General features: G+C 58.6%; 2 protein-coding genes across 2 annotated transcripts; one reads left to right on the forward strand and one right to left on the reverse strand.

The window, feature by feature from the left end:
- Window positions 1-16: 16 nt before the first annotated feature.
- On the forward strand, window positions 17-10,730 carry AMDHD2 (amidohydrolase domain containing 2). Its single transcript, XM_011967043.1, has 10 exons — window positions 17-182; window positions 261-400; window positions 6,891-6,945; window positions 7,103-7,315; window positions 7,390-7,478; window positions 7,566-7,710; window positions 7,782-7,889; window positions 7,979-8,047; window positions 8,320-8,421; window positions 8,788-10,730. The coding sequence occupies exons 1-10, from the start codon at window positions 17-19 to the stop codon at window positions 8,874-8,876; spliced, it is 1,176 nt and encodes a 391-aa protein (XP_011822433.1). The 3' UTR covers window positions 8,877-10,730.
- CEMP1 (cementum protein 1) lies at window positions 9,619-10,836 on the reverse strand. Its single transcript, XM_011967044.1, is given in 6 exon segments — window positions 9,619-9,711; window positions 9,713-10,174; window positions 10,176-10,275; window positions 10,278-10,389; window positions 10,511-10,569; window positions 10,806-10,836. Coding segments are annotated over 6 exon segments (834 nt in total). The 3' UTR covers window positions 9,619-9,641.
- Window positions 10,837-12,615: the final 1,779 nt, after the last annotated feature.

Consider the following 12,615-nt stretch of genomic DNA (forward strand, 5'->3'; position numbering starts at 1 on the left):
CGAGGTCAGGCCCGCGATGCGAGCACCCTCCCTCTCCGTCCGCAGGGAGGATCTGTGGGTGCGCGGAGGCCGCATCCTGGACCCGGAGAAGCTGTTCTTTGAGGAGCGGCGCGTGGCCGATGAGCGGCGGGACTGCGGGGGCCGCATCTTGGCGCCCGGTTTCATCGACGTGCAGATTAACGGTGCGGCTCGGGGACGTCAGGGGGACGCAGGGGAGGAGGTCTGAGCTCCATGCGACACCTCCTTTTCTGTGGCCGCAGGTGGATTTGGTGTTGACTTCTCCCAAGCCACGGAGGACGTAGGTTCGGGGGTTGCCCTGGTGGCCCGGAGGATCCTGTCGCACGGCGTCACCTCCTTCTGCCCCACCCTGGTCACTTCCCCACCGGAGGTTTATCACAAGGTGAGGTGAGGCTCCTTGGCTGAGGCGAAGGGGGCTCCGGGAGCAGCCAGCGCCCTCATTTTCAAACTCACGCCCCACCCCCAGCACGTGCTCCATAGTCCTGAGTCTGGCCCCCCTTGCTGACCCGACTTGGACCAGGGTCCCGCCCCTGTGCTGCTTTATCAGTTGTCGCTCTGCCTGGCCTCCCTAGACCCTCTGTCCTTCGCAGCTGTCTCCACACTGCTGGCTCAGCACCCTCTGAGCCATAGGCCGGCCCCACCCTCTGCACTGCACTCTGGCTGCCTCCAGGCTTCAGAAACTACCCCCTTAACCAAGGTCGCGGGGGACTGTGATTGGCACATCGATAGTCCCTGGTCAGGCTCTTCCTCCCTAACCTGTCTGATGTGTGACTCGGTGGAACACGCCTTCCAGAAGCCACTCCCCTGTACTGCTTGCCCCACGCTTCCACTTTCCTTCCTGTCCGGAAAAAATTTGGTGGTTTTTGGTCTTTCTTTATTTTAATTTTTACTTAGGTTCTCCAGGGTTAACTCTTTGCTGTGTGTTACTATTCAAGGCTGTACCTGTATTGTTTTATACTGAACTATTTGGGAGTAGGTTGTATCCAACATGCCTGTTGCTTTTTTTTTGTTTAGTTTTTATTTTTAAAAGACGGGGTGTCTTGTCTGTGGCCCAGGCTGGAGTAAAGTGGCGTGGTCGTAGCCCTTTGCAGCCTCAACCTCCTCTGCTCAAGAGATGCTCTTGCTTCAGTCTCTTGAGTAGGTATGACTATAGGTGTGTGCCACCATGCCCAGCCAATTTTAACGTTTTTTGTAGAGATAGAGTCTCACTGTGTTGCCCAAGCTGGTTCTGAGCTCCTGGGCTCAAGAGATCCTTCTGTCTTAGTCCCCTAGAGTAGCTGGCACTAAGGGCTTGTGCCACTACACCTGACTAATTTAAAAAGTTTTTTGGGTTGGGCATGGTGGCTCACGCCTGTAATCCCAGCACTTTGGGAGGTCGAGTTGGGCGGATCACAAGGTCAGGAGATCGAGACCATCCTGGCTAACACGGTGAAACCCCATCTGGAAAAAAAAAAAAAAAAGTTTTTTTGTAGAGACAGGGATCTCATTATGTTAACCAGGCTGGTCTCAAACTCCTAGACTCAGGAGATCTCCTGCCTTGGCCTCCCACAGTGCTGGATTATAGGTGAGAGCCACTGTTCCTGGCCCATCATGCTTGTTTATTTCTTAGTACTTAACTGTTTTTTGTTTGTTTTTTGTTTTTGTTTTTGAGACAGTCTCACTCTGTTGACCAGACTGGAGTGTAGTGGCGCGATCTCAGGTCCCTGCAAATCGCCTCCCAGGGATTCTCCTGCCTCAGCCTCCCAAGTAGCAGGGACTACAGGCACACACCACCATGCCTGCCTAATTTTTGTATTTTTAGTAGAGATGGGGTTTCACCATGCTGGCCAGGCTGGTCTTGAAATCCTGACCTCATGATCTGCCCATTTCAGCCTCCCAAAGTGCTAGGATTACAGGTGTGAGCCACCGCACCCAGCCAGTACTTAACTATTTCTTAAGATAATGAATATTTTCTTACATAGCCACAAGAGTTAGTGAGTCTAGGAAATGAACACTGTTAACAGTACTTTAATTGAGCCGTCTGTGTTCTAGTTCTGTCCAGAGCCCCAGTCAATTTTCCCCTCCAGCATAGAATTCATTGCAGGATCACTGCTTGGGTTATGCCCGAGGGGTCCCTTTCTTGGTGTGTGGGCAGAGCCAGAGCTGGGAACAATGGGGGTGGTGTGTGGGTTCTGGGCGCAGGCTTTCTGGATTTGGCGTTGGCCTCCTCATGTTATGTATCAGCTGAAAGACTCAGGACAGCCTACTGCCTTTCTGAGCCTCCATTTCCTCAAACCTAAAGTGCGGATGATGGCAGCATGCATATCATGGGTGCTCAGCATTGTGCGTGAGATGCTGAGTGTTAACCACTTAGTATCAACCGTGGATGTCTTTTTGGAAATTTCCCACAGCCCTCCCCACAGAGTCAAATGTCAAAAACTGGCACCTGGTCCTTACAGCTGTTCTCTGGGGCTTTGGGGCCTGCTAGAGCGACCTGTCCAAGATTCAGGATTCAGCACATCACCTCTGCCCTGCCCCCACCTGCAGCTTTCTTTTCCTACCTGTCCAGCCTCTTCCTGTCTTCAGGCACATTCCCCACTCCCGTCCCCAAACTCTTGGCCTAGAAGACCTTGGCTTGCTCCCTAGGCCTCCTCTGCTAAACCTTGCCTGCCTGTCCCCACTGTGCCCCCGAATGCCCGCGCATCTCTGGCCAGCACAGACGTGGGAGGAACTATGGCTCTTCTTCTTGAGGAAGAGTCTCTGACAAGTAGGACTTAGTTTTCTTTCCCAGCACTCACTGCAGTGCAGGTGTCTTTTTTTTTTTTTTTTTTTTTTTTTTGAGACGGAGTCTAACTTTGTCGCCCAGGCTGGAGTGCAGTGGCGTGATCTTGGCTCACTGCAACCTCCGCTCTCTGAGTTCAAGCGGTTCTCCTGCCTCAGTCTCCCGAGTACCTGGGATTACAGGCACCTGCCACTGCGCCTGGCTAATTTTTTGTATTTTTAGTAGAGATGGGGTTTCACCATCTTGGCCAGGTGGGTCTTAAACTCCTGACCTTGTGATCCACCCGCTTCGGTCTCCCAAAGCGTGCAGGTGTCTTACCCTTGGCGCGCACACAGGATGAAAGCAGAGAGCCAACTATTGAGAGTGGGAATTGGGAGGCCTCCTTCCTGAATCGTCTTAGAAACTGGAGGCCCCTTCACCTGTGTCTGCCCTCCGCCATGCATGCTACCTCCTCCAGGAGCCATTCACCCTGGGTGGAATTGGATGGTCACCTTGCTAGAAGTTTCCTCGGTCTTTTGTTGTCCTGTTCTGGTCCATTGAGACCGCCTTCTCTTCCGGGTGGTTTCCGCATGCCCTTTGCTATGGTACCTGGAGACAGGTCAGATCACTTTGTTCTCTGCTTCAAGTCTGTTACCTGCTGAGCCAAGGTGAGGCACCTCCAGGGGGCAGCCAGGCCCCTGCCTCTGGCCCCACACGCTCTCTGCACTTTGACCTTTCCAGCTGCTTATCTGCCTGGAGTGTGCCTCACTCCACTCCCCTCGGTTGATCTTTGACTGTGTTCTCTCTATGTAGCACTCTCTTGCTCCCTTCTAAAACTCTATTCTAGAAGAACTCAGCCATTGCCTTTTGTTGTTGTTTTTTCCTGTTTTAATCTTTAGTGAGCCTGTGTATCCACAGGGGTTGTGAGGAAAAACAGTGGCCCTTTGCCCCAGCCAGCTTCCACCCTAGGGACAATCACTTTCAACACAGTGGACTCTTGGAATTTGTCCCCATAGCTCTAAAAACTGCTGGCTGCTCCTCAGTCTTTCAGCTCAGGGCAGAATCCACTGTCTTCCACCAGGAGAGCTGAACATCAGCGTGCTTGTGGCTCCGTGAGTCCTCTTAGCCCCTTTCTTGCCCTTCATCCTTCCCAGTAGTTCCCCATAATTGTGATGAGAATAGCCGCGTAGGTCAGTCAGCAGCGTGGTGTGAAGGGATGTGTGGCCCAGTGACATCTTCTCAGCTACCATCTCTGCTTGCTTTGCCGTGAGTGATCTTTGTTTCGTTTCTTAGCTCTAACTCAATTCCAAGCTTCCTGCTGATTGTTTCACTCCCCTCTCTGGTCATTTATTTATTTTTCTTTTTTTTTTTTTTTTTTTTGAGACGGAGTCTCGCTCTGTCGCCCAGACTGGAGTGCAGTGGCCGGATCTCAGCTCACTGCAAGCTCCACCTCCCGGGTTCACACCATTCTCCTGCCTCAGCCTCCCGAGTAGCTGGGACCACAGGCGCCCGCCACCTCGCCCGGCTAGTGTTTTTTTTGTATTTTTTAGTAGGGACGGGGTTTCACTGTGTTAGCCAGGATGGTCTGGATCTCCTGACCTTGTGATCCACCCGTCTCGGCCTCCCAAAGTGCTGGGATTACAGGCTTGAGCCACCGCGCCCGGCTATTTATTTTTCAAGATGGAGTCTCCCTCTGTCACCCAGGCTGGAGTGCAGTGGGGCGATCTCTGCTCACTGCAACCTCCACCTCCTGAGTTTAAGTGATTCTCCTGCCTCAGCCTCCCGAATAGCTGGGATTACAAGCGCCTGCCACCACGCCCGGCTAATTTTTGTATTTTTAGTAGAGACGGGGTTTCTCCATGTTGGCAAGGCTGGTCTCGAACTCCTGACCTCAGGTGATCCGTTCACCTTGGCCTCCCAAAGTGCTGGGATTACAGGTATGAGCCACCACACCTGGCTAATTTTTTGTATTTTTAGTAGAGATGAGGTTTCACCATATTAGCCAGGATGGCCTCGATCTCCTGACCTAGTGATCTGCCCACCTCGGCCTTCCAAAGTGCTGGGATTATAGGCGTGAGCTACTGCGCCAGGCCAATTTTTGTATTTTTAGTAGAGACGGGGTTTCTCCATGTTGGCAAGGCTGGTCTCGAACTCCTGACCTCAGGTGATCCGTTCACCTTGGCCTCCCAAAGTGCTGGGATTACAGGTATGAGCCACTGTGCGCAGCCCAGTGTTCCTTTTTCTACCATCCTATTCTTGTTTCAGGAACAGAAGACCTCTTATTGGCTGGAGAGTGTCCTTGATGGCCCTTTTCCCTGTCCATCTCTCCTCGTGGTCTCTGCTTCCCCGCCTGGCCCTGTCCTCTTGTGTTCAGGCTCCTTTTTGAGGCTTGCCCGGGGCCTGCTGAACTTGGTGGTGTGCTTTCTTTCAGAACAGGTGTCAGCAGGCTGGCTGGGGGCACCCAGCCTGCGGGAGGGGCTTTGTGGAGGCACTCGTAGGTTGGGGTCCCTGGGTCGTTTCTCTTGAACTGGCTGGGTTCCCTGAGAAGAGTGTTGAAGTGCTCAGAGGGGCTGGGCCTGGCTGGCACCCTGCCAAGCGCCTCAAGAACACACATTTCCCGAGTTCTCGCTGTGCCCACACTGACCCTTGCCCATCTGCTCTACTTCCCCGGGGGCCCGGCCAGCACACTCAGGGCAGGTACTCTTCTGTTGGTCCCCATATCACCCCACTTCTCAAGGCACCATCCTGAGCCTGTGGGGGTCACTTCCCCCACTGCGTGCATCCCCCAAGACCTGCCCAGTGTCCTCTTGCCAAGCCCCCAAAGTCTGGCTGTCTTCCTCCCATCCTCTGCACCACCCCCTCCACCCTCGGGTTTAAGGCTCTTAAAAGTCTTACTGTTGGCCGGGTGCAGTGGCTGATGCCTGTAATCCCATCACTTTGGCAGTCCAAGGTGGGTGCTCGGTCAGGAGTTTGAGACTGGCCTGGCCAACATGGTGAAACCCCGTCTCTACTAAAAATATAAAATTAGGCCGGGCGCGGTGGCTCACGCCTGTAATCCCAGCACTTTGGGAGGCCGAGACGGGCGGATCACGAGGTCAGGAGATCGAGACCAGCCTGGCTAACACGGTGAAGCCCCGTCTCTACCAAAAAAATACAAAAAACTAGCCCGGTGAGGTGGCGGGCACCTGTAGTCCCAGCTACTCAGGAGGCTGAGGCAGGAGAATGGCGTAGACCCGGGAGGCGGAGCTTGCAGTGAGCTGAGATCCAGCCACTGCACTCCAGCCTGGGCGACAGAGCGAGACTCCGTCTCAAAAAAATAAAATAAAATAAAATAAAATAAAATAAAGTAAAATAAAATTAGCCAAGCATGGTGGTGCACACCTGTAATCCCAGCTACTCGGGAGGCTGAGGCAGGAGAATCGCTTGAACTCGGGAGGCAGAGGTTGCAGTGAGCCGAGATCATGCCATTGCACTCCAGCCTGGGCGACAAGAGCGAAATTCCATTCCCAAAAGAAAAAAAAGTCTTACTGTTGTGCGGGGTGGGGAGTTCAGGGGAGGGTACAGTCCAGCTACCATCTTCACCTGAAGCTCTTCTCTCTGGGAAGCCCCCCGGGGCCGTGCCTGTGTTGGAGAGAGGGAGTGTGTGCTGGACTGCCTGCCCGCCTGCCAGGCTCTGAGATGTATGGTGTGAGCCTGTGTCCCCTCTTTCCCTGGTACTCTCGGTCTTCCTGATGGTGTCCAGCTCCAGCCACGGTGTTGGCCACACAGAGTGCTGAGCCCTGGCCATGCCCACACTGAGCTCTGTCCCAGGGTCCCTGCTGCTCCCGCCTCCTGCCTCCCAGCTGTGCTCCCTGGGCTGCTGTGCCCGGGGCCACCCTCAGTGCCCACAAGCCTGCCCACATGGCCCAGGGACTGCTGGCATCCTACACGCCTGTCGTTTCTTCCTGCTCCTGCCATGGGTCCTTCAGTTCTGCCAGCTATGCTTTCCCTGACCCCTGTGAGGGGACAGGTGGCTGGGGCTGGGCTGGGTGCTGGGCTCTGAACTCTGACCCGAGATCTCTGGCCTTGGCTAGGCTGTGGCCTCTGGGAATGGGCCGTGGGGGACAGGGCTTTAACAGCTGGTTCCCCCCAGGTTGTTCCTCAGATCCCTGTGAAGAGTGGTGGTCCCCATGGGGCAGGGGTCCTCGGTGAGTGGCTGACCCCCTCCCCGCCCCCACCCTGGGAGGCTCCTGTGGGACCTCTTGGCAGCCCCAACCCCTCCAGATGCCCAGCTGGTGGGGAGGGCAGGTGATAAGGGCTGGGTGGGACAGGGACCTGCTGGAGCCACTTGCTCCCTTCTCCCAGGGCTGCACCTGGAGGGCCCCTTCATCAGCCGGGAGAAGCGGGGCGCGCACCCCGAGGCCCACCTCCGCTCCTTCGAGGCCAATGCCTTCCAGGACTTGTTGGCCACCTACGGGCCCCTGGACAATGTCCGCATCGTGACGCTGGCCCCGGAGCTGGGCCATAGCCACGAGGTGATCCGCGAGCTGACGACCCGTGGCATCTGCGTGTCCCTAGGTGAGGGGCTGGCTCAGGGCGGGCCTGCCTGGGGGACCTGGGCCAGGAGCAAAGTCTGAATCCAGGTCCCGCAGGGCACTCAGTGGCTGACCTGCGGGCGGCAGAGGATGCTGTGTGGAGCGGAGCCACCTTCATCACCCACCTCTTCAATGCCATGCTGCCTGTGAGTGCTGTGGGGCCCTGGGGGCGGGGCTGGGGTCCCAGCAGCCCCTGCTGTCGCTCAGCCATCCCTTCCCCCGACCCTGCCCAGTTCCACCACCGCGACCCAGGCATCGTGGGGCTCCTGACTAGTGACCGGCTGCCCGCGGGCCGCTGCATCTTCTACGGAATGATTGCGGATGGCACGCACACCAACCCCGCTGCCCTGCGGATCGCCCACCGCGCCCACCCCCAGGGTAAGCTCCGTCAGGTGGGCGGGGCAGGCAGGATGAGTGGGCCAGCAGGTTCTGAGCCTCTTCTCCCCTAGGGCTGGTGCTGGTCACTGATGCCATCCCTGCCTTGGGCCTGGGCAACGGCCGGCACACGCTGGGACAGCAGGAAGTGGAAGTGGACGGTCTGACAGCCTATGTGGCAGGTGAGCGCCCTGACCCACTGGGTCCCAGGTCCCAGCCCGCATGCCAGGTGGCCCACGACCCCCCAGAGCCTGCCCTCTCTGCTCTCAAGGCACCAAGACGCTGAGCGGCAGCATAGCCCCAATGGACGTCTGTGTCCGGCACTTCCTGCAGGCCACAGGTCAGTGAGCAGCACGGGTGCGGGTTTAGGTGGTCTGTGACTGGCGGGTCTCCAAGGGCTGGACTGGGTGCCCGGAGTGTAGCCCAGGCCCTGCCCACAGGAGCTCCTGGCCAGTGTGTACTTGGTGACTCGGGCCCAGGGTGACAGGCAGGCCAGCGGGATCCTTGTTAGCCTGCTGCAGAGTTCCTGAGACAGAGTGCTGGGGTGGTGGAGGGCTGTTGACAAAGCCACATGGGCTTGGGGACCGTCACCCAGGTGTGTCCCCCAAGCAGGCTGCAGCGTGGAGTCGGCCCTGGAGGCTGCATCCCTGCACCCCGCCCAGTTGCTGGGGCTGGAGAAGAGTAAGGGGACCCTGGACTTTGGTGCTGACGCAGGTGAGGGCGCATCGCAGGGTTACTGGGCAGCCTGGCCTTGCCTGTAGTCTCTGTTGTCCTGAGGTGGCCTGGACAGGGTCAGGAAGGGTGGGTCCTCCCTAGCTCCCTCCTCTCAGGTGGGCTGCCGGCTGCCAGCCTCAGTTGTAGCCCCGTGTTGCCATCAGGCCAAGCTTTCTAGTGTTGCAGACAAGGCCAGGCAAGGGGTTGCAGGGAGCATTGTCCAGCACCTCTATCCATCTGTGATGGGTCACAGTGTCCTGCACCGGTTGTATCCCTGTGCCTTGGTTTCCCCACCAGCGTCGGGTTGTAGGGGAGTAGGTGGGCAGCCCCACTCCTGCCCCTGCTCACTGCTCGGCTCTGTCCCAGACTTCGTGGTGCTCGATGACTCCCTTCACGTCCAGGCCACCTACATCTCGGGTGAGCTTGTGTGGCAGGCGGAGGCAGCCAGGCAGTGACAAGGACTTCGGCTGAGAGGACGCCCAGCCGCAGCTGGATGCCATCAGGGCTGAGTGGTTGGGGAGCTGGTCTCCAGGGAGTGAGTCGGGAGCCCTGCTGGAATGACGCCCAGGGCCTTTGCTGCCGTCCTGGAGGCGGTGGCTGGGATAAATGTGCACCCAGCAGGACCCACCTTGGCTCCGGGTTTTGCTTGTGCTTGCACGTGGCACCGTCCTTGGTTGCCCTCTTGGGGAAGGCATTCGTGGCCTGGGGTGGGATGGCTGGGCTGTAGTTCAGCCTGGGCCTTGGGCCCCAGTGGGGGTCAGGGCCTGTCTGCATCAGGTAGACCTGAGACCTGCAGATCCCAGGAAAATGTCACTGTGGGAGGGAGGGGCAGGCAGTCAGTGGCTGGCACCGTGGGGGTGAAGTCACCGTGGGCTAGGGGCAGAGAGCGGGCAGGAAGGGGGCAGGGCACAATGAGTGTGAACAGTCAGGGGTTTGCTGTCTGCACCTGAGTTGGGTGTGCAGCGTGGAGCCCACAGCCTAGTTCTGGGCCAGGGCAGAGTGCCAGGTGCTCTACTCTGACCTCCAGGAGGGAGGCTGGGCCCAGGACTCCGCCCTCTTTTCCCTGGCCCGCCCAGCCCTGAGTGCCACGGATGACTAGCTTTCCATTTCCCCTTCTCAACAACCCTGTCTCCTCACCCATCCCCAGGCCTGGTGCTTGTCAGCTGTGGTGACCCTGCCTGGTGCTGGAGAGCAGTGTGGGAGGCACCAGTGTGCCCTGCTCACCCCATTAGTGTCATCCTGCCATCTTCTGTGTCCCCTTGGCCTTGGCACACACCCATGTTGCAAACAGGCCGTGAGGCTCCCTGAACAGCTTTGAGGCGGGTGGGCTTCTGGAGCCCTCCTGGCTCTGAGGATAGCCACAGTGGGGTCAGACATCAGGGGTTGGTGTAGCCCTAGGTCAGGGGTGGTTGTCTTGACTTTCTCTCCATTTGGGTTCTGGGGTGGGTGACCCCCTTCCCCCTTGCTTACGGGTGCTGTCCTGGGTACAGGAGGTATGTGCCTGGCTCTGCCACTGTTCTCTTCTCTCTGCTACAAAGCCCAGTTAAGGAAATGTCTCCAGGTCCAAAGCAGTAGGATGATCGGGGCCCCGCCTGTTGGAAGGGAACAGCCAGGGAAGAACCACCTGCCAGGCAGGGCCTTGCCTGAGTGAGGGAGGGCCTGGGGCAAGGCACAAGGGGTTGATCTCCGCCCACAAGCCCCAGGGGAAGCCCAGGAAAGCAGGCGACGGATGTGGATCCTGACCTCCTGAGAGGTGGGATGCAGGGAGACCCACCTCTTCCCTGACACCCACGCACCCCTCACGAAGTGGCTGCCCAGCGCCTGTCTGTGCTGGACCTGGGAGAGGAACTGTCTACCGGGGCTCACAGGCAGGGAGAGGCAGGTGAGGTTCTCAGCCGATGTGTTCGAGGCTGAACAGCTCCTGTGCCCAGCTTGCTGGCTGTCAGTGCTTGATGTGCCCGTCCTCAGCTAAAACCCAGAGCTGGCCTGTTGGTCATCCCCACCTCAGACGGGGCACCCAGTCCCAGAGCTGGTGAGCCCTGGGCCAGCCTTTGGGCCTGGCCTGCCCCATTCACTGACCAGCGCCCACCTCCCTGGGTGGAGGGTCGGGGAGGGACTGGCCGAGATGGTTGGTCCACAGGGCTAGCCCTGGGTGGTGGGAGAGGAGCCCGGGGTCAGGGTGAGAGTGACCTGGGCTGGGGAGCTGCTGCAGGAGGATTTTAGTTGAGGTGTGGTAGAAGCACTCTTGGTGGGTTTTGGTTTCCTTTTTAAAAATTGTGGTAAAATATATAACAAAAGTAACTATCTTACGTGAGCCGTTCTGTGATATGAAGTGAATTCACTGCCTTGTGTGACCTTGGCCACCATCATTCCCCACTACTCACTCCCGCTGGACTTCCAGCCCTGCCCCACCATTCCGCTCCCTCTACAGCTATGGGTTTTACAAAGAAGGATGCAGGGCGACCTGACTGCGGCGTGAGGGGCAGGCCTGCCTGCGGTATGGGCGTCCGCTGAAGGGGGAAGCCCAGGTACCTGCTTGACTCATGGGTTGGGGGGTTGGGCATGTGGGGAGGGATGGAGTTGGAGGTGCATCCTCTCAGCCACCTGGTGGGGGTGGCCTGTTTGGTCCCGTGTGTGAACGGGAGATGAGACCCGACGCTTGCGATCGCGCAGACCGCGCCCCGCCAGGAGTCACCTGTGGGCGCACGCTGCTGGTGGGATGCTGGGCCGAGCCCGCGGGTTCAAGACCCAGATCTCAGCCAGGTTCCTTTCGCCGTCCAAGCCTCCGCACCTCGTGGGCTCCGAGCACACCCAGGCCAGAGACAGCGTTTGGGGCGTGGGCACGGGAGACGGTCATCAGCAGGGACCATCTCGACCGATCCGGCCCTGCCCCGCAGCCCGGTCTCTGAGACCGCGCTGACGCCCCACTCTGGGAGCGATGCGGTTCTCGGGGCCACGCCTACTGTGGGAAGGGATTCTGGGGGCGGACCTCTGTCGGGCCAATTGGGATCGCCGCAGGATAGGCACGCGCCGCGGCTGAGCAATAGGGGCGCGCGTCGCCCTCTCCAGTTAACCCGCGCGGCCCTGGTCGCAGAGCTCGAGGCTGCGCGGTCCCCCGCGAGCGCGGGGAGCTGGGGGACCAACGCCGCCTATCCACGCCCCTCACACCTCTGCGGGTCCCTTCTCGCCCCAACCCTTCCCACCGCGTCACCCAAACCCCCGCGGACCCAGTCTCGCCCCAGCGCTCCCCGCCACGCCCCCCACACCTCTGCGGGCTCGCCTTGAGCCAACCCTCCTCGCCACAACCCCCACAACCTTGAACACCCCGCTGTGCTCCCTGCCGCGCCCTCACACCCCTGCGGATCCCGTCTCCCCACGACGCTCCCCGCCACCCCCGCAGAGCGCCGCGTCTCCCCAATGCTCCCGGCCGAGCCACTGCACCACTGCGGACTCCTCCGCGCCCCAGCGCTCCCCACCGCGACCCCCACAACCCTGTAGACCCCTCCTCGCCCCAACCCTCTGCGCTGCTCACTTTATACCCCTGCGGACCTAGTCTCGTTTCGTCCCAGTCGTCCTGTCGCGTCTCCCACATCCCTGCGGACCCCACCGCGCCTCACCTCTGCCTTCTGTTACCTATCACGCACAGGTGGATTCCACTATGACCCAGCTTGACTATCGTCCCGCACCTCGCCTCTCGCCGCACCCTCACTGTCTTGGGAAATGAAGGGGAGGAGTGGTCTGGGCACTCTAGAAGCACCCCGGCTCGGAGCTTCCCTAGCTTGGAGTTGGTTTTGAGCTCAGGCCAGGAACCCAGGGTGGGCACAGCAGGGGACATTGGCACCAGAAGCGTGGAGGAAGGGCACTTCCTCAGCCCAGTTTTTCCGCCCCTGGAGTCTTGGACAGCTCCGGAGCGTCCGGGTACTCCCTTCCAGCCTGGCCCTGTGCCTTTTACCACATTTGTGTCACCTACGTTTTTTCTCAATGGGATTACACTTTTGCTATTTGCAGTTCGGTTTTTTGTTTGTTTGTTTTTTTGAGACGGAGCCTGGCTGTCTTGCGCAGGCTGGAGTGCAGTGGTGCGATCTCTGCTCACTGCAGCTTCTGCCTCCCCGGTTCAAGCGATTGTCCCGTCTCAGCCTCCTGAGTAGCTGGGATTATAGGCGCAGGCTACCCCGCCTAACTTTTTTGTATTTT

This window comes from Mandrillus leucophaeus, unplaced genomic scaffold (assembly GCF_000951045.1).
Source record: "Mandrillus leucophaeus isolate KB7577 unplaced genomic scaffold, Mleu.le_1.0 Scaffold78, whole genome shotgun sequence".
NCBI classification, from domain to species: Eukaryota; Metazoa; Chordata; class Mammalia; order Primates; family Cercopithecidae; genus Mandrillus; species Mandrillus leucophaeus.

Excerpts from the sequence above, each read along its gene's own strand:
- AMDHD2 (XM_011967043.1), top strand. The coding sequence starts at position 17 with ATGCGAGCACCCTCCCTCTCCGTCCGCAGGGAGGATCTGTGGGTGCGC. Across the intron at positions 183-260 it reads CATCGACGTGCAGATTAACG|GTGGATTTGGTGTTGACTTC; the intron begins GTGCGGCTCGGG and ends CTGTGGCCGCAG. Across the intron at positions 6,946-7,102 it reads CCATGGGGCAGGGGTCCTCG|GGCTGCACCTGGAGGGCCCC; the intron begins GTGAGTGGCTGA and ends CCCTTCTCCCAG.